The 22,412-nt window shown below is 41.9% G+C and overlaps 1 protein-coding gene across 2 annotated transcripts in view; it reads left to right on the top strand.

Annotated features, from left to right (window-relative positions):
- LOC133985502 (storkhead-box protein 2-like) overlaps positions 1-22,412 on the top strand; it is a 165,193-nt gene that overhangs the window by 101,403 nt on the left and 41,378 nt on the right. For both annotated transcript variants that reach the window (XM_062425160.1, XM_062425161.1), the window contains exon 2: positions 225-377. In XM_062425160.1, the coding sequence (XP_062281144.1) occupies positions 225-377 (153 nt within the window). The remainder of the gene's footprint in view (positions 1-224; positions 378-22,412) is intronic.

A 22,412-nucleotide genomic window follows, 5' to 3' on the forward strand; every position in this document is an offset into this window, starting at 1 on the left:
GTGTTAATTGGAAAGTCAGTGGAGTGAAGTCAAAAATGTGGGAAGGGAGAAATAGGGAATACCATGCAACAATGGTCTCCAGCCTGACACCTAGACAGCCAGGACATTTCGTATTATTTGTGAATAGTAGATCTGGCACCTGAACATTCATGGTGTTCATATGGTCCTACTGTTTCTGCTCATAGCAGATGATAACACAGTCACTGATTTGTCTTTTTCCACAGGTGATGTGTCACCCATTAGTATGTCCCCCATCAGCCAATCGCAGTTCATCCCCCTGGGAGAGGTATTACTATTGGCTATCTCTGCTATGAACTCCGCCCACAAGCCTGTCACTCAGGAGGCCCTAACTGAACACCTTCAAACATGTTTTCCAGGTAACACCAGCTCTGCATCACTCAACACCGAGCACATTTATAGTTAATTAAAAACATTTTTGTGAGACTGTACTTAACTACATTTCAGAGGAAAATATTGTTCCTTATACTTCACTGCTTGTAACTGATTGCTGTGGTTAGACAGCAGATTAAATGTGAGAAGTTTAAACAAAAGTTAGTATTTATGTTTTAAAGCCTAAATGTTTTGGACTAAAATATCTCAGACTTTGTGTGCAAAGGCCATAAGACAGATGGCCACCTGGACCAACCACAACTTTCAAATACTGCTGACATATCAGTAATGACATAATGTACACACACTTTGAAAGGAACCAGTCTTCACAGTATACTATACTAGAATTATTTTCATTTTTCATTTTACTGCTTATATTTCTTACTTGAATACAATTTTGTTGGAAAATCTCTTGGTCTGGCAAGGTAGTGGAAAGCCAAATCTCTTCTGTGATTTTACCTGACTATGGGGAACTAAACCCCAGAGGTGTAATGTGTTAACATGCAAGTGAAAGTTAGGGTAGCAAAGAAGCACATTAGCCAAATGGAAGGCACCCCAAGCGGTAGAGTTCTTAGCTTAGCTATAAGGATTTTGGTAGTAGTAGCATAAGGAGTGATTCTGCCTACAAACACCACCAGTTGTGCTCATTGGGAAACTCAACTAAGGAGGTACCACTGCACGGCCCCTGCATCCCCCCATGTTTAAAGCATAGGCATTTTGCCACAGCATGGGAAGTAGTGCTGCTTGTGGTGAGAAAATTGCCACTTAACGGTTATCGTCACACACAATATCAGTGTCACCTTCTGTGTGATTCTTCCGAGGGCTGGGGGATACTGTATGTTATATACTGTATGTTATATATTTATATTTCAGTAAAGGAAAGAGTGCAGACGGTCTGACTCTTTAATGGATATAGTTAACCATTTACTAGTCTTTTCTTACTGATAACAAATCATTTGTGCGAAGCCAAACCAACAATGAATTGATCCTACTAATAAGTATGTGTGCATATCCAAAGCCTGAAATACATTCCACACAGCAAGAATTTTTTACATTTTCTGTTTTTGTAAGGTTCTGTACTTCGGCACATTCAATACAAAATAAATATGCTACATTAAAGTGCCATGTATCAGCCAATATTGAAGAAACAAGTGAAATACATGTTAACTGGCTCCTTTGAACAAAGTGCCCAAGGGTTCAAAGTTAATTGGACACTTAGCTATTACATTGTTCATGGGCAGCTGTGTGTCATTTCAGTTAGTTCTTGCACAAAAAACCTCAAAACCATAAAGACAGGCAAAGACAGACAAAGAAAACGGTAGAGTTCTAAAGACTGATGAAACAAAAATCAACTTCTAACAAAATGATGGAAAGAGGGAAGTGTGGAGACAAAAAGGGACACCACATGAGCTGAAGCATAGGAACTCATTTGTCAGACATGGTGCTTCTGTTATGGCTCAGATATATATGGCTGCCAGTGGAACTTGATATTGGCATTGCACATGATTTCGCTGCTGACAGGAGCAACGGGATGAGTACAGCATTATTTTGTGTGCTCACATTCAGCCTTTTCTTTGTTCCAAACATATGCAGTGTTTCCCCTATGTACATTCAGCAGCGGCGCACCGCCGCTGTTAAATTATCAGCGCCGCTGCAAAAATGACTGCTTTAAGTAACGTGACTTTAACTATTTTGATCACTTGCTCAATTTCATTAGAAGTTGCTAGCAGCTAGTTAACCATATATCTTCGCTTTTGGCTTCGGTGTAGGCTTTATAACACAACCTGCCCCCTCCTTTCATAAACTACTGAAGTAGGGGGAGGATAAAAGCAGACAACCCAACTCTCCAGTTAGGGCTGGACTGGGACCAAAAAATGGCCATGGTGGCCCACCATGATTATTTATACGATATGCGGTGGCACACGACATACCAGAGGATATATGCGCACATTGTGTTGTTTCAATAATTAAAATAAAGTGCAGTAGCCTACATGGAAGAGTTGTTAAGAGTTTAACATGTTAAAAAATGTATACCCTCTTTTACTACTTACACAGACTTTCATCTTGGGAGATATGGCTACAGTGCCACAATTCCCATCTTGAAGTGAAAGTGGTTGTCAAAGAAACACTGCTAGAGATGTCTTTTCAGTGTTTAATGAAATATACTGTTTATACAATTATACAAATACAAATAAGACAATCAGGCCTACAGTAAGACCATACATCCATGTAAAATAAAGAGCTCAAAGTGGCACCCTAAAGCATGAAAAACAGAGAGAGAATGATATATATATATATATATATATATATATATATATATATATGTATATATATATGTGTATGTATATATATGTATGTATATATATACATACATATATATATACATATATATGAATCTACATATATATACATATATACATATATATACATATATATATACATATATATATGTATATATATGTATGTGTATATATATATGTATGTATATATATATATGTATATATATATATATATATATGTGTGTATATATATGTATGTATATATATATGTATATGTATATACATATATATATATATATATATGTAGAGATATATATATATATATATATATGTATATATATATATATATATATATATATATATATATATATATATGTAGATTCATCTGACTGTCTCTTCTAGAAATAAAATAAGAGCTATTTAGTAAACTCACAATGAAAGAAAAAGAACACATTTGAACTCCACATCAGGGAAAGGCAAACCTTCACTCCAAATATGCTCTAAGGGCAGAGAAAGAGAGGCCAGGTGGGTCAAGAGAACAGTGAAAATGAGACTGTTTCAAAAAATGTACATTGACAGTATTGGTGTCTTTAAAATAATGCAATAATTGATAGTTGCATTCATTACAGTCACTCTGTAAAAGTAGTAGGCTTTAGGTAGATGACATCCAGGTAGATGTCAGCAAGAACACATTACAACAGTATACAGTATAGTAAACTTACCAATGTGAAGAATGCCTGTGAAGTCCACACCAATGAAAGGCACATCCCTGGAACATCCCTGAGAGACAGGGCAGCCTTAAAGAGAAAGAGTTTGACAGACAAAAAAAGTGAGTGATACACACCAATTGCATTATAACAGGACTAATAACTAAAATAAAGAAATAGAGCTAGGCAACAGTCTGCTATACATACTGGTTGAGAAAATGTTGAATGGAGAGGAGAGAGGAAAGCAATAATCACATTACTTTCTGTCAAAACATGTAATTAAATCCACTAATTTAACACAAATGTATTTATTTATCATAAATCTCACCTTACAAAAGCAGTTTCTTCATTAATTCGCTCTTCTCTGCAACTCAATCAGTGTGCACGCGATGGGACTGCTTCTGCACTTGTCGACGGCCCTGCCCCCGCTGTAACAGTCCAACTTGTGGTGAACATATCAGTGATTTTGGCACATTTTGCTGCGTCCACTTGTAGGCTTTTGAGCCTTTTGTCTCGCAGCTTCTCTGCGCCCCCCTTGCGCTTTTGTGGTTTATTAGGCCTACTATCCATTTCCACAGACGGACACTCACTTCTCTCCGCGGTCAGAATCAGCTCAAATGGCAAAATTTGATAACCTTGGGAGGGCTGAAAGATTTCATTGGACTAGCCCAATTTCCGTCAAGAAAATCAACCAATGGGCCGCGTTTCGTGTCTCAAATACCTTCACGGCTGATAATTTAAAAACTTTTTTTTTTATTATGACAGCCCCAGCCCAAAAATGTCTGTCGGCCCACCGGGCCTGTCCATGCTCCTTGATGCCTGCAAATTAGACAATCTCCCGGAATCTGGAGCGAGCAAGCAAGAGCGTGCACTAAAGAGTGACTGCGCACATATGTGTGTGTGTGTGTGTGACTATCAATGCAGCGCGTATGAGAGCACAGCTTCCTGATAGATCTGTGTTGCTGCTTATTAGACCTATCTCACAAAAGTCTTCTTAAGTGTAGGAGCAGTTCACACTACATAAAACTACAAAGTGTGTGCTGCATCCTGCCGAGGGCGGCACGAAGCGCGCCTGCGCACACATGCACGCACACAAAAAACGATCGGTTTTCTATCACTTTTGCGCATCATTTCAATGATATAATGTCACTGTGTGGATCATTAACCTTGTTGCAGTGTGCTCCCTGGTTATAGTTAGTAAACTATCAGCTTCTACCTGCTCAGATCTCACAGTCAGAAGCAGGAGATGAGGAGAGCAGCAGGGGAATCTAGCGCACATAGTTTAGCCTAATGATGGTAAAAGTAAAACTGGTAACTACAGAAATAAACCATTATTATTATTTATCTTTTATTTATTGTTCCAACAGCTCAGGTCGATTGAACAACAGAAAATACCTCTTTTTGTGTAGCATACATGTGTATGTTATTTTGTTAAAGCTATCAGACATTAACATTTAGTTGTTTTGTTTAAATTATTATTTATAATTTAATATTACTGTAACAGCTCAGGGACGTCCAAGCAGCAACATGTTTTTTAGAGCAATTTTTTGCAATGTCAATTTGAAATAATGTTTTGTAATATTTTCTTTTATCCGATTCATCGATTAATCGAAAAAATAATCGACTGATTAATTGATTATCAAAATAATCGTTAGTTGCAGCCCTATTATTTTTCAAAATTTTCTTCTCTGGCGAGCATAACCCCCGGACCCCCCTAGTGTTGCTAGGTTACCGACACACAGCACCGCTGCTACAAAAATTTCTAGGGGAAACACTGCATCTGGAAATTGGAAATCAATTGCAGGAGTTCTGAATGGGAAAAAAATTGGAAGTTTGACTAAAACTATACCAATGTACTTTGTTCATTTTTTTCGTCTTTTGATCACTTTTTGATTTTGATGACCCATAGCAATTGAGTAAAAATGGACAACTCTGGACATGCATATTCAAAAGTGAAATGTGAAGGGGCTTTAGTTTTTACAGTGTTTGTCAGTTTCAGTTAGAAATGGCAGATACTGCTCTTTATCTGTCCAGTTTATGGCTGCAAAATAAAATCTCCACCAAACTGGATTTACGATCTTAACAATTTTTTTTTCCTTCTTAAAAACACAAGAAATTATTCAAAACAAGTTTTGCTTTTATTTTGTTTTGATTTTCCCTTCTGGGATTTGAACAAAATTTCCCCTTAGGGCTAAAGTGCAACAAAACAGAAGTCTTGAAACAAGCTTGTAAACTAGATGGCAGGCCCTGCCATTGTAAACAACAGTCTACTGGCAACAACAACTGTCTACTGGCTTAAAACAATGTCCCAACTTCCAGGGACCTAATCTCCCAGTTTTGAAAACATAACTAAGAAAATGTTCACTTCTTTGACAGTGATACAGTGCGCCTTCCAACTTAATGTAAAAAAAAATAAATAAAAGTGCTTCCTCTTGACAAAAAAAAAAAAAGTCCCTTCCTGATAAAACATTTTTTGAAAACATAAATTTAACATGTCAGATTGCAAGTCATTACAAAAATAGATCATTTTCCCCATTGGGATTGATATATTGCAAACAAAACTTTCATTAAAGTTCAAATGTGTGCATATAAATAAAAGGTACCTCTTCTACACAAAGGTTTTGTTTTTTTTATCCCTTTTTTGAATCCCTGAATATGTAAACAAAATCATAAAACATCTGCATGCATCGCATAGTCAACATCAAATTTTAGTTGATGTATAGGACATGAGGTGCTTGCCATGCTGTCTTTAGGTTGTTTTAAGGGGTTTTTTTACAAATGTTTGGCAAGGAATACAAACCTGTCTACTACCTCTGGCTTGAGACATGCCCTGTTGTATGTAACAATGATAACCCCCACACTAAAAACCCTCTCTGACGGGGCACTTGTAGCAGGGACAGAAAGGTATTTCTTAGCCAGATTACTGAGCCTTGGGAAGTTTGGTTTGTGGCTGAAGTGGATCAATGTCTGGGTTGCCAGCTCAGTCTCTATTTTCCCTGCCTCTGACTGGGGGAGAGATGGCACTGGCACATTCTTCTTGAAGAAGGAAGGTAAAGTCATTTTCTTAGTGGGTGGAGGCTGGGCTTCTAGGCACCACTGGACTAGGCTGCTGTGGTGGAGTTTTTTCAGCAGGCAGAGAGGACAGCTCAGTGACTGCTCTTTTTAGGGCCCGAGCACTTCAGTGCGAAGGCCCCTATTGAAACTGGAGGAATTGTTATTATTTTTCTTCTCCGAGTTCAATCGCATTTTTGAGGGCCTAAACATACTATAAAACTCACCAAACTTCTGGCGAAAAATTTTAAGTTTCAACATGATTGGGCGTGTGTGTTCCGAAAGGACTCCATAGCACCCCCAAACGCCAGGTCATGTGACTAAAAAGTGTCTTTGATCGGCATGAAATTTCCATATTTTATAGATCTAATTGGTATACCTGAGAATTAATTTTGTGGAACAGGAAGTACTTTGATTCACAGTTGCAATTTTGCCGCCGTTTTGCCCATTTCCTCGCCTTGTACTTTAAAGTTGAAGTATGTAACTCTGACAAGCGTTTAGAAATGGTACTTTGGCCCACGTTCAAAACACTGGAGAGAGCTGTCACTCCTCGCCCCCCAGAGTTGACATTCACGCGGGGTGGCAGTTGTTGTACGTGATCCTGCAAGCGCGTGAGACGAGCACAACATAAACAATGCTGAGTGAGGATGCGACCCACATTCAGGGCCAAGTTTTATTTATAGTCACACAAACACGCGCTGTCACTCTCTAGTGCGTGCTCTTGCTCGTTCACTTCAGATTTCGGGAGAATACGTCTCATTTGCGGGTCTCATGGAGACGCTATCAATATGCGGGAGACTCCCGGAAATTCCGGGAGAGTTGGGATGTCTGCCTAGTGTAAGTTGACCAGCTAATGTGTATGTTATTATTACTCATTGTTGAACCTAACCGCTGTGAATCAATCAGAAAATAACGTGTTATTGATCTGATTTACCGGCTTCCTACTGTCACCGCTCCCTCCCCTCTCTACCTCACTCAACCACAGTTAACACAACATCGTCTTGTAGCCGCTCTCTGACGGAGCAACTCTGTCCTCCATTCAGTGGTTTGAACTTTTATAAATAACAGGGAGGCGGAATAAAGTAGTAGTATTCCCGCATTGAACAGACTGTCTGAGAGCAAAGGAGAGCGTCACCGTCACACACATACAGTGAGTTAGCTGCTCCTCTCCTCCGTATCAGCGGGTGCAGCTGAGTGCTGTGTGACAGACACAGCTGTATGACTCTGTAGCCGTCTGTCACGACGTATTTGAAAATCAGACATTATCTGCAATGTTCCTAGCTGCAGCTCAGTGGCAACTGGCAACCTGGATGCTGAAATGCTACTGACTTGGTGATTGGTAGATAGGTGGTGGGTGACGCATCAGGCCAAAACACAAAATGACAACATAAACATTACTTGGCTGCCACTTAGCTTTTCAAATGTGAATATTCTGGCTGGACTACTACTGTCAGTGATATCAGTGTTTGAAATTAACATTCCTTAATGTCAGGTGACATATTAGGGCCATTTTATGATTACTTGGAATATATTTCTTACATACGGCTACTTTAACCAACTCCTCTTAGAGATTTAACTCCACAGTCTTCAAATTCAGTCAGTATCATGCTAAGACCTTAAAGATGAAAAGTTGTATAAATCTTTCGCCTGCGTTATACCTGGTGGGCGTGGCAGCACGTACAATGTTGATGCTGGAAGTCCTTATAACTCCTGCAGACATTGTCCGATCTACACCAAATTGGTCACGCATATAGAGGGTCCCGCCCTGAGTACATCTATGCATCAATACTGTGTCATATCCATAGCGCCACCTACTGGACACACGAAGTCTGCTTCATATGACAAACATTATTTGATTCACATGAATTGTACAGGGTGTGTCCTCCACATCATACACTACAGTGGTGGGTGATTTCTATTGCCACATAGTGGACACAGGCAGTGTTAGTTAACCCATCACACAATGTTCTTTAAAAGCCTGGGTGCCAAGACATCTACATGCCCGCTTTGTCCACCCTGCAACTGCGGCATGCACGTACGGCACATTTCGTTGTTTGGGGGCGGGGCGGTGTGGGGGAGTGAGGGCCCATTACAACTGTTTGCAGTTTTAATTTTTACTTGTTCCCACTTTCCTGGGTCAATGTAGGTTGTTCAGAATCTGGGGTCCATCAGTGAGGACATGTGTAAGAGTTCATCTGTCATAGGGTTGCTGTATTTGGTCTCAAGGTACCGCAGAATGTTTGTTTTTATAGTTTTATTGAGCTCAGTATCTTCCTCCGCTGGCTGTAAGAGAGCAAGAGCAAGCTCTTAGCGACAATGGCAAGAAAAAACTCCCTTTTAACACGAAGTAACCTCAGGCAGAACCAGGCTAAAAGTGGGCGGCCATCTGCCTCGACCCGTTGGGGTAGAGAGGAGAGAGAGGAAGAATAGGAGAGAGAGAGAAGCACATTGAAAATCGACATTGAAGCTGGTAGGTCTGGGACTGGAATCTGTCATCCGGACGTCTACAGGCCCAGATTACCTGTGAGACGAGAAAGCACAGACAACTCCGGGGAAGAAGTTTAGGTTATTGAATGCATTAATAGTACATGAATGTTAATGGATATAGATGGATCGATAGAGGAGCTCAGTGCATCATGGGAGTAGGAGTCCCCCGGCAGTCTAAGCCTATAGCAGCATAAACTAGGAGCTGGTCCAGGACAAGCCTGGCCGGCGCTAACTGTAAGCTTTATCAAAAAGGAAAGTTTAAGCCTACTCTTAAATGTAGAGAGGGTGTCTGCCCTCCGGATCGAATCTGAGAGATGGTTCCACAGGAGAGGAGCCTGATAACTGAAGGCTCTGCCTCCCATTCTACTTTTAGAGATACTAGGAACCACAAGTAGGCCTGCATGCTGGGAGCGCAGTGTTCTGGTAGGTACATAAGGTACTATAAGCTCTTTAAGATATGATGGAGCCTGACCATTAAGAGCTTTAAAAGTGAGGAGAAGGATTTTAAATTCTATTCTTGATTTTACGGGAAGCCAATGCAGTGAAGCTAAAATAGGAGTAATGTGATCTCTCTTTCTAGTTTTTGTCAGAACGCGTGCAGCTGCATTCTGAACCAGTTGGAGAGTCTTTAGAGACTTGTTAGGACAGCCAGATAATAATGAATTACAATAATCCAGCCTAGAAGTAACAAATGCGTGGATTAGTTTTTCAGCATCATTTTGAGACAGGATATGTCTAATTTTTGAAATATTACGCAGATGAAAATAGGCAGTCCTTGAAATTTGTTTTGTATGGGAATTAAAGGACAGATCCAGGTCAAATATAACTCCTAGGTTCCTTACAGTAGTGCTGGAAGCTAAGGGACGCCATTCAGAGAAGTAATATCATTAGATAATGTGTTTCTGAGGTGTTTAGGGCCAAGCACAATAACTTCAGTTTTTTCTGAGTTTAATAGCAGAAAATTGCAGGTCATCCAGGCCTTTGTCCTTAATGCATGTTTGTAGTTTAGTTAACTGGTTGATTTCATTAGGCTTTATTAGGGCCCGAGCGGCGACAGCACGTCGCCTGGCGAAAGCCCTATTGAAATTGTAATGTTTATTATCATTATTAGGGCCCGAGCACTGACAAGTCAGTGAGGGACCTATTGCTATTGCCAGGATTCTTATTATTATTTTTCACGTTCTTATGCCGCCACTTTGGGCGCATTTTTGGTGGCCTGAACATGCATGAAAACTCATGAAATTCTGCACACACGTCGCAGCTGGTGAAAATTTATTTAATTTAACGTGATTGGACGCAAGCGTGGTAAGGGGACTCGCTAGCGCCCCCACACGTCGGGTCATGTGACCACAAATCTTCTCGGATCTGCATGAAATTTACATATGTCATAGGTCTCATTGGATCATTGGAAAATTAATTTTGTGGAATTTTTTTACCTAACAGGAAGTCACCCACGCGGCGTGGCGTGCACCGATTTTCATTTTTCGAACACCGCTTTGAGGACTTTATGATGTTCACAGAATCATGAAACCTGCCACGTAGGTTTCAAATCATGAGCTGTTTCATCTGATACCACATTTGCCCAATATTTTGCCCCAACAGCTCAGTAGCGCCCCCTAATGCCTTTTCCCACTTAGCATGTACTGACAAGCTCTAAAACTCACCAAATTGGACACACTCATCAAGACTCACAAATATTATTTTTTGGTATAACCGCAACCTTTTAAGTGGCAAAATGACTCTACAGCGCCCCCTAGAACATTAAAAGTTGAAGCCCCGCCTTCTACATGCACGTACATGAACGAAATTTAGGATTCATATATATCATGACCAGACGCACAAAAAAGCCTCTTGGACACATACCCTAAGTCAAACAGGAAGTCGGCCATATTGGATCACAGGTGCATTTTTGCCGCCATTTTCCCCATTTCCAGGCCTCGTACTTTAACGAACTCCTCCTACAGTTTTGACTCCACAGACTTCAGATTGGAACTATATCATCCTCAGACCTTGATGATGTAAACTTGACGACAGATTTTTCCTACGTTATACCAGGTGGGCGTGGCAGTCATTTGTTTGTATAAACAAATAACTCCTTATAACTCCTCCATACATTGTCGGATGTTTATACATGCACTGCGTAAAATGTCACACCTGGTGACGCCGTTTCAATTTCAACATCATTGGGGGTGGATGTGGCAAGTGGTCTCCATAGCGCCCCCTAACAGCAGGTCATGTGACCACAAACTTTGTCTGATCTTCGTGAAATTTACAGGACTCATAGCACTCATGGGTAAACCCTCAAATTATTTTTTTCAAATTATTCGCTCTAACAGGAAGTGAGTTATTGTGCATTTCCTGCGTCAATTTTCCGTTTTTCCCTCTGCGTTTAGAGGACTTTCCCGTATTCACAGAATCACCAAATTGCCCACATAGGTTCACACTCAGGCGCACTTTAATTTGAGACCATAACTGCCTCTGGGCGTGGCACAACAGCTCAATAGCGCCCCCTAATGCCTTTATCCATTTTGTACATTTTCACAAACTCCTACACTCACCAAATTGTACACATACGTCAACAGTCACACATATTGACTACTGACAAAGTTTGGGATTTTTAAGTGAGAATATGACTCCACAGCGCCCCCTGGAAGATTTCAAAGTTTAAGCCCCGCCTTCCACATTGACATAGAAATATGAAATCGACAATGCCTATGTATTATGTCCAGACGCACAAAAAAGCCTCTTGGACCCATACCCTAAGTCCAACAGGAAGTCGGCCATCCAGGCTAAAATGTTCAATCTGGATAATTTTTATTATTATTATAGTTGTACGCCTTTTTGACAGCCTAAACATGCCCCAAAACTCACCAAAACTTGCAATCATGTCCAATCCGGAGAAAACTTTGATATTTTAAGGAGCGGGGAAATGGCCGACGCAAAAATTGATTAATAGCGGCCCCTAGAAAATTTAAAAAATCAAGCCCCTCCACTCAGATTGACGTAGACAAACCAAATTCGGGAAACACATGTATCGTGTAAAGACGCACAAAAAAGCCTCTTGGACCCATAGCCTAAGTCCAACAGGAAGTCGGCCATCCAGGCAAAATGCTCAATCTTGATGCTTTTTTGACCCTTCACCCACATTCCTTTGTGCTGAGAATTCACCCAGACTCATTTGTGGTCTTAGTTTGCCATCTAGTGGAGACATTAACCCCATCACACAATGTTCACTTAAAGGCACAGGAGCAAAGACATCTACATGCCAGTTTTGACAGCCCTGCGACTGCCGCACGCACCGACGTGCATGTACGGCGTTACAGTTGGGGGGAAACCTGGGGGGTGCGAGGGCCCTTCGACACTGCTTGCAGTTTTAATTATTATTATTATTATTATTATTATTATTCTTCCGACATTTCGTGCCCCAATTTCGCCCCTTTCCCAAATGCGAAAATGCTTATACTTTTGCACGGACGTCCGGCCTCATCCGAAATTCGATATTTTTGGGTGGTCGCACATGGTCGACGCAGAATGGCGGATTAGCGCCCCTTACAAAGTCCAAAAATGCCCATAGGGAATTTTGCTAACTTTGTCCTATGCTCACAAAATTCGGTACACATATGTATTATACCCACATATGCAAAAAAGCCTCTTGACCTCATGACCTCAACCCAACAGGAAGTCGGCCATTTTGGTTTTGATTTTTCCCGCCTAAAATTAACTCCTCCCACAGCGTTCGCCCGATCAAGTTCAAAATAGGTACGCAACATCTCCAGACCTAGCTGAGCATAAGTTGTGCTCTGCGCATCCGTAGGTCAAAGGGCGTGTCTGCCAGGGCTCAACTAACTTTGGCGTGCTCGCCATGTACATACGAGTGGTTCTCACGCCCACATACTTCATCCAATCAGCTTCAAACTTGCTGGACATGATGATGGCTCCGCCCTGAACGTCCCGATATATTAACTTCCCACGTAACTCATAGCGCCCCCCGGTGGTAACAGGAAGTTAACTAAGATTCATTAAAATTACATACTTTGCCCCATCAACTTCATTCAGAACCAGTTGGTGAAGCTACAATATGAAGACTGTGAAGCTACGAGTAATGGCGTCCGTGTGGCGACGCGGTGACCATCAATTCCTCGCCATGAAAATACGTTTGGCTTTTTGATGGCTTTATTGAACTCGTATCTCATCATGAAAATTGGTACACAGGTCCAGGGTGCCGACCTCAACGTCTCCATTCGCTCATAGGCGATCTCACATGTGTCGCCCCCTAGTGGAAACAGGAAGTGCCATATTTTACATCATCATTGTGCGATTTCCACAAAACTTCACATGTGTAATCACTGTCCCACCCTGAACGCAACCGCTTGTGTTTTGTTACACTCTACTGCCCCCTGGTGGATGAACCATCAACCTCTCATAACTCCTTCATGCTTTGTCCAATTCACTCCAAACTTCACATGACTGACGAGTGGCCGCCCTGAACACACCAGACCATATGTGTAACTACCTGTGACTGCCCCCTACTGGATGAACGAAACATTGCATTTTTGGCCTCCTTCCAGGTTTTTTCTCACTTTCTGCTTCACGCCACAGCCCCGCCATGCCTCAGGCCCCGCGGTGGCATGGGTGAGCGAGGGCCCGCCATCGCCGCTTGCGGCTTTAATTGATAAATACAATTGAGTATCGTCTGCATAACAATGAGAATTGAAATCTACATTTACAAACTGAAATCTATCAGATAAATATGATTTAAACCAGTTTAATGCTGTTCCTTTAATGCCAATTAAATGTTTAAGTCTCTTTAACAGGATTTGATGATCAATATTGTTGAAGGCAGCACTCTGATGAAGTTAAAAGGTCATTTGTAACTTTTACAAGTGCAGTTTCTGTGCTATGATGAGCTCTAAATCCAGACTGAAAATCCTCAAATAAGCTGTTATTATTTAGAAAGTTACACAGCTGATTTGTAACTGCTTTCTCGAGGATCTTAGAGAGAAAGGGGAGGTTAGATATAGGCCTATAGTTGGCTAAAACCTCTGAATCAAGAGTAGGCTTCTTAAGAAGTGGTTTAATTACAGCTACCTTAAAGGACTGTGGTACATATCCTGTCACTAAAGACAGATTGATCATATCTAATAAGGAAGTGCTAACTGAGGGGAAGACTTCCTTAAGCAGCCTAGTTGGAATCGGGTTTAAGAGACAGGTTGATGGTTTGGAACAAGTAATCATTGAAGTTAATTCTATAAAGTCGACTGAAGGAAAACAGTCAATAAATGTCAGGTTTAACAGCAGTTTCTAAGTTTCATGTGTTAAAGGATGAATCAGTGCCTATTGAGGGCAGGAGGTTCAATCTGTGGGTCCTTCACGCCGTTCTCTGTATAATAAAGAAAAAAAGAAAACACAAACAAAACAATTTTTACCGTGGCATGAACTACATTCACACACATATTAGTCAATGTGTCACAACAAGTCTTTTTACACATTTCAACATTTCACACACACAAACACAAACACAAACACACACACACACACACACACACACACACACACACACACCCACACACACAAAGGGCATGTGTACCATTATGATGAATTATGCATGTACATTTTGTGTAGATGTATTAAGTTGATTAAAATGAATCGTTAATTAATGATTAATCATGCATTATGCATGTGAAAATCATGCATTAACAGGGCTTATAGCACCCAATAATGTAATAATAATAAATACATGTAATAAATTTGGCACTTAATTTGATTGAAAATGTAATAAAACCCAATAATGTAATAACTTAATGGTAAATAGCAAATGGTAAATGCAATAACATGTCCTGACTGATACTGTTATAACTTCTTTACTGATAATGTAATACCTTATTACATAAATTTATTACATTTTCAGGTCAACCATTTTTTCCACATCAATTGAATCCATTAGACTCTTACCTATAGCATTGTGTAGTCTATGTCTAAAGCACTGGAGGTTGAGCCACTCATTGTCTTTGAGAGCTTTGATTATGGTGCCACTGTCTGTTGTCATACAGATGAGTCAGTCATTTCTCCCACTCGGCTGCATGCCTCTGCTTGAGGTGCTGGAATAAATTTGTTGTACTGCTACCTTTGGTTGCAACAGCTTTCAAATAAACTTTGCAGTGAGTCGTGGTTTGTTTGCTATCGGACACCACTAAACCAAACTAGTTCCAAACAACCAACGACACAGTGCCAGGAGCTCATCCTGGCTTACTGCCATGTTGTGTGTATCTGTGGAGAGGCGGGGGGAGAGGGTCAGCGCACTCTGAGAGCCCAAGGGGAGTGCCGGCAGTGGAAGTTCAAGAGAAAACCGATTTTCATTCAAAATAAATCGTCCTTAACTACAAATTTGAATTAATCGATAAAATTGATTTATTGCCCAGACCTAGCTGCAACTAATGATTAGTTTCTTCATTGATTAATCCGTTTTTTGAATTTACGATTATTCAATCATTCATTTGGTTTAAAATGTTGGAAAATAGTAAAATTTCCATTCCAGTTTCCCAGTGTCCAAGTGATGTTTTAAAATCCCCAACAGCATATATAAACCGTCAAGGGGGTTTGCGCTCTCGTTTGTTGCACACTCTGGCACGCAAACTGATCCTCTGGAGCAGTGTGCACTTTTTCTCCCTGAGGGCGACTCATGGGGAATGGATGATGCACCCGCAGGTCATGGAGCAGATATGGGCACGCTACAGCCGCGCCAGGATAGATCTGTTCGCGTCCAGAGAAAACGTTCAGTGCGAGCTGTTCTTCTCCCTGCACACTCTGGATGCTCCCCTGGGTGTAGACGCACTAGCGCACGCTTGGCTGCACGTGCTGCTCTACGCGTCTCCCCCACTGGCCCTGATACCCCCCACTCTTGCCAGAGTGAGGGGACACAACCACAAGCCGATAGCTCCACACTGGCCAGCGTTGCACTGGCTGGCGGAGATATATCAGATGCCGTGTGCCCAGCCTTGGCAGCTACCGGTACGCAGGGACCTGCTCTCGCAGGGGCGGGGGACGATGTTCCACCCGCACCCGAAGCGACTGCAACTGTGGGCCTGGCCCGTGAGTGGCTCAATTTGACCATTGTTGGGCTCCCTCAGAGTGTGGTTTAACACTATCCAAAACGCCAGGGCTCCCTCCACTAGGTCTCTGTACGACTGTAAGTGGGGAATGTTTGAGCGGTTGTCTCGAACGGGGCCACATCCCCTTTCAGTGTTCTGTGCCAGCAATACTGTCGTTTTTACAGGACCTGATTGATAAAGGAAGCGCCTTTTCCACGGTTAAGGTTTATCTGGCAGCTATAGCGGCTTGCCATATAGGATTTGGGGACAAAACCGCAGGCCAACACCCTTTGGTGTGCCGGTTTATGAGGGGCGCGCGCAGGCTTCTCCCTGTCTCCAGACCACTGATGCCTCCGTGGGATTTAGCGGTGGTTCTGCAGGGGCTTAAAGGCCCCCTGTTTGAGCCATTGCTGGGAGCGAGTCTAAAACACCTGTCCCTTAAGACAGTGCTGTTACTGGCTCTCGCCTCTGCAAAGCGAGTGAGTGACATCCATGCGCTTTGCACCCTGTGTGCGCTCAGTTCGCCCCGGGGAATACTCGTATGGTTCTGAAGCCCAAACCGGTCTTTGTACGTAAGGTGGTGGGTTCATATTCCCTGATTGACCTCGCAGCGTTCACCGCTTCTCCCGGTGAGCAGCGAGCGCACATGCTGTGTCTGGTTCGAGCTGTGCGCTCTTATTTGGACAGGACACAGAGCATCAAGAGGAGCGATCAGCTCTTTGTCTCCTGGGCTGAACCCCGAAAGGGACAGCCAGTCACAAAGCAGCGCCTCGCCCACTGGGTGGTGGAGGCTATAGCTTTGGTGTACACGAGCAGGGGTCTGCACCCGCCGGCGGGTTTGCGTGCGCACTCTACCCGCGGGATGGCTGCATCCTGGGTTTTGTTTAGGGGAGTGTCTGTTCAGGCCATTTGTTCAGCAGCGAGTACTGGACAAACTGACTTTTGTTCGGTTCTACATGCTGGACGTGTCAGGGCCGTGCGTGGCTAGCGCGGTCCTGGAGTCCTAACTGGAACCCAGGGACCCTCCCCACTGGCCACTACTTGTTCGATAAGCTGTATACAATACGGGAGCTACCATATCCCATAGCGAGACACCGAGTGAATATTATGAAGAAGAACGTTTGGTTATCTCACATAACCTCAGTTCTTAGAGTAATATGAGCGAGGTGTCTCGCCAGACGACCCCTCTTGCTGGGCGGTGAGAAGAGGTTTGCTTATTGAATTAAGGGAGTGTTATCCACGCACACTATATATAGTAGGTGGGACTACTGGGTGCGGCGGATGAACACCTTTCACCGGCCAATCAAGATTGGCGGATTGAGATAAATGCTTCCATCAGGGCTGCAGGAGGCTGCATCCCATAGCGAGACACCGAGTGAATATTTCTCTAAGAACTGAGGTTATGTTAGATAACCAAATGTTCTATATATCTATATATTTCCCTCCAGGATTTTTTTTTTAAGTTAGTCTTCAGACAATAAAGGTGTTTTCTCACTTTCCATGGTGGGTCTAATTAGACTTTTAGACTGCATCCTTTGCAGTATGACAATTACACTGTCAAATTTTGAAATGTTGTTACTGAAATTATATATTGTGGCTGACTCAACACACACACACAAACACACATTTAGTGTGTGTGTGTGTGTGTGTGTGTGTGTGTGTGTGTGTGTCATCTTTTGGTTTCCCTCTTCAGACAACTTGCATCATGTCACCAAAGCAACTACACTTATATGATGTAATGACAGGCAACACACTCTGCCCAGCTGCTATGCAGTCTATCATTGCGTTAAATAATAATTTGTCTAACCCTGTAGTTCAGTGATCTTCTCTGAATGAATTTCCGGGGTAATGTCTCCCATTTTGGACAATTCTATCATAATCATTTTTGCCGTTATTTTAGAATCTCGATGTTGAGCACACAGTTGACAATGTTGCACACGCAGACAGAGAACTGAAAGGATAGAGGAACATAATGTGCTTACATAGTGGAGTTGGGCACATAATGGGCTTTGAGCGCCTTTGCAGTGGTCGTATTCAAAACCCACCTGCTCATGCACACCTCATTCTCTGCTTGTGCTCAATTCGCTTTCTGCTCACTGTCAAAACTTTATTAACGGGAATGATTGATTTTTTTTGATTCAGGGTCTGAAGTAAATGGAATTGGTTAGGTTGGTGTTTCCCTCATTTTTAAGCCTATTTGTTTTAGGGAATCTAGCACTATGAAATGCTGTATTAACTACTAGTAGGGATGGGCAATGTGAGATGAACATTTTTGTCACCCTTCAGAGACTTTGACATATCGTTTGCACCTTGGTACTTTATGTTTTACATCAGAGTGTATTTGGCCTTTGTGGGCAGTCTCCAGGATGTCCCTAATAATAATTTTTGTAGGGTTCCATTTAGGGATGTGTCATTAAAACCAAATAACTGAATAATCGTTCGAAGGGACTAAAGTCAACCTTTGTGCTGAGGTTGTTTTTTGATTTTTGTTTTTTTTATTGAAAATTTTAATCAAGAGTTGAGCTGTGTAGTCTAGTATGAAGGCTTGAATTAGCAGCTGCTGGAGAGCAATTTTCAGTTTCAGATTTATTTAAGTAATGGGTTTCTGTGAAGTAAAATTAAGGCTTATTATCATTTAAAGCTTGTTGTTTGTTATGAATACTGAAATGTATTTTTTGAAGCATTATCTATTTGGCCCTTGTGAATGTTGGCATGCAGCAAATATCAGTCAGTCAACCATGAAAAAATGGGTTCATGCACATCCCTTGTTCCATTTAGTAATATATATATAATGTATGTGTATACTGTATATATTAATGCTCTTTAAATGTAATATTGTAATGATCAATAATATTGTTAGCATCTCTTTCCAGCACACAGTATACATTTATTCAGGGTCAAAATACTACACTAAAGATGACCTGCTCAATTAAAAGTACCAGAAAAGACTTGACTCATGAATTGGATGCAAAATGATATGAATGATCCTGTTCATAATTTTTATGGACAGGATTTCTAGGCACAGCCAGGGTGTTGAGGGGGTCCGGTTTGGTGACCTCAGGATTAGGTCACTGCTTTTTGCAGATGATGTGGTCCTGTTGGCTTCATCAGACCGTGACCTCCAACATCCAACATCTCACTGGATCGGTTCGCTGCAGAGTGTGAAGCGGCCCGGATGACCAGCACCTCCAAATCCGAGTCCATGGTCCTCAACCGGAAAAGGGTGGAGTGCACTCTCCGGGTCGGAGACCTAAGTGAATAGCACTGATTAGTCTGGCCCTGTCATTAAATTATACACATTACACACACATTATAACAACATGTATAATAACATAAGAGAGATTTTAGGTGTCCTTGTGTATATGGACTCTCCCCCACTAGGGGTGTGCGTTATGACAATATTAGATTGTGAACAATTTAAAATCTCCATGATCTTCCTTTACAGAGTGATTGTTAGGATTATTCTACAGTGCACTTTGTATCAGTTCAGGTCCATGACACAGCACAGTCTGCTAGCAGGAGGCACACTGGGGTAAAAATGCCCCATATTACATATTCATTATGACAAATGTACTAAATGGACAGCGCGTTTTATCTTGCGAATTTGAAAGACGCAAGCATCAGTGCGCCACGTTAGCAGATAAGCTTTCACATTTTTTGTGGGTGATGTCAAGTTTGCACCTCTTTTTTTCTACACACGCAAACCATTAGTAAATCAGGCCCTGTGTTTATCTCTTAGTTTGATCTGGGCATTAGTACTGTATTTGATTACAACTGGGGCAGCTGTGGCCCAGGAGGCAGAGCGGGTCGGCCACTAATCAGAAGGTTGCACATTGAATGGACATCCCTGGACATTGAAGCCCCTTCCCACAGAGGAACCTGCCGTGCACACTGCACACACGTGAAGGCTCATCCCCACAGTAAGAGAGGAAGCCTGTTTGACCGAGTAAGAGCAAAGCAGACACTGCACAGGGGAGGAGCGCTGCCGAGTGAGAGCATGCGCTGTGCGGGGGAAGGGGGGCTGCCAGCAGCGTGTGTACAGTGTCATTGACACTCCTCCAGGTTCTGAATGGTTGTTTTGACTCGGCAGCGGTGGATTCTTGCAAATCACATTACGACCACCAGGTGGACCCAGAGACTTGGATTTTGTCACAGCTTATTTGTATCTTATTCTACTGTCAAATATAACACAAAAATAGTTACAGACTGCAACCTTAAAGGAGATTTTAATTTGATCTAAACCGTACTAATTTTAAAGAGACCCAACATTCCCACATGAGCAAGCACTTGGCGACAGTGGCAAGAAAAAACTCCCTTTTAACAGGAAGAAACCTCAGGCAGAACCAGGCTCAAAGTGGGCGGCCATCTGCCTCGACCAGTCATACCGATCATACCACAACCTTGGAATAGATGGGTTTACAAGACATGATGTTTGGAAACACACTCACACAAAGTAGTAGACACAGTGAGCTGTCTGTATTCTAACTCTTGACGTCCGTCACTGCATGTGTAGTGGTGTCAGTAAATAAAAATTCAGTGGGCTGCAGGATGCATAATATGTAAATAAAGTATTTACATATGATCTATGTAGTAAATCAATCATACTACATGGAAGCTTTCGATTTTTCCTTTCACACAAATGGAGGCCTTAATTTAACCATCACTGGAAACATTTCAGATGTAATCTTAGTATGATTGAAATATTTTTCACACAGTATGCCACCAGTAAATCAGAGTTAAGGGTATGTGCAAACTGGTCAAGTTTAATAAGCAGCAACACAGAGCTATAAGGACGCTGTGCTCTCACATGCGCTGCATTGATAGTCACACAAACACACACACATGCGCAGTCACTTTTTAGCACGCATTCTTGCTCTGTCGCTCGCTCCAGATTCCAGGAAATTGGATCTCATATGCGGGCATCAGGGAGCCGCTATCAATATGCGGGAGAGTTGGGATGTCTGGATTACATTCTGTATGTAATATATTAATTTCTGTGCGGTGGGATCTATCACTTCTCAGCGTGAGAAATAACAGGTGTGGTGTGTGAACTGCTTGAAATGCATGTGTCTCATTGTCAATGCGTGAGACTTGAGAGGTCCGGTTTACATTATGAAAAGGGTTTCCTCTCTTGGCTCCAGAAATCTGATCAAGAGGTGCTTTTACTGCCTGCTGTGCTGTAATCAAATGGATTGTTGATGTGTTCTCTGTGGCTTCTTGGGCACACTTTGTTTAAAAGACCCATCATGGTTAACATTATTTTTCCCACCATGACCAACACTAACGTCTGCCTTACACACCTTGCAAAATGCATGGTGGTTTCTTACCATGCCTTTGATCAGGAATCGTTAAATAGTCTCCCAGGTATTGAAATAGTTATGCGTCAATAACCTTTTACAGTTTAGGAAAACATTATGTTAATAGAGTTGTTGTGTAATGTTAGTGCCTATATTAAAAGTAGGTGGTATGATTCCAAACAAAAATAAGTAAATAGTGTTTGTGGGATTAGATACAAGCATTTTTGTTCAATTACCCTGTTTACAGGACATTAATACTTCTTCGGATGAGTATCAGCAAGAAGGCATCGTAATGTTAACATTGTCCTTGTGTTGTAAGCAGCCATGTCCCAAATCCATACTTAACGATAAATCAGAAAAATACATTACTTTTCTACCACTCCACCTTCGCATATTCTCAACAAACCATGCTGTTATGAAAATGTTATTCAGTTCAGTCCAATTAAATTTTATTTAGAGAGTGCTAAATCATAACAGAAGTTATGTCAGAACACTTGTTACATGGAGCAGCTCTAAATGGTAAATGGACTGTACTTATACAACTTTTCTAGTCTTTTTTTACACTACATGTCACATGTACTCATTCACACACATTCAAACACTGATCGCAGAGGCTGCCATGCAGGGTGCCAACCTGCTCATCAGGAGGAATTAACTTTAAAACACATTCAAACACTGTTTGTGCAGCCATCAGGAGCAATTTGGGGTTAAGTATCTTGCCCAAGGACACATTGACATGTGAACTGTAGGAGCTGTGAATCGAATCTCTGATCTTTCAATTGGTGGACTGCTTTATCTCTACCTCTACCTCCACAGCTGCCCCTAGACCAGAGGTCACTAACAGGCGGACCGCGGTCCGGGTCCAGACCCAGAAGCTGTCCCATACGGACTCGGACCTACAACCAAAACAGAAGGTTATGATTTGTTTTGCTTCTATTTTAACCCGGAGCAGCTTATGTAGTCTTTACGGTAGTGGTTTAGTGGATGAGGAAACCAATTACCAATTACATGCGAGTTAAGCCATCCCACGTGATACCACTAAGCCAATCAAGTCTGGGCATTCAAGGCGGTAAACATTGCGACTCTACAGTGCAAACATATATGAAAGTTAGA

The sequence above is a fragment of the Scomber scombrus genome, chromosome 9 (assembly GCF_963691925.1).
Source record: "Scomber scombrus chromosome 9, fScoSco1.1, whole genome shotgun sequence".
Taxonomy (NCBI): domain Eukaryota; kingdom Metazoa; phylum Chordata; class Actinopteri; order Scombriformes; family Scombridae; genus Scomber; species Scomber scombrus.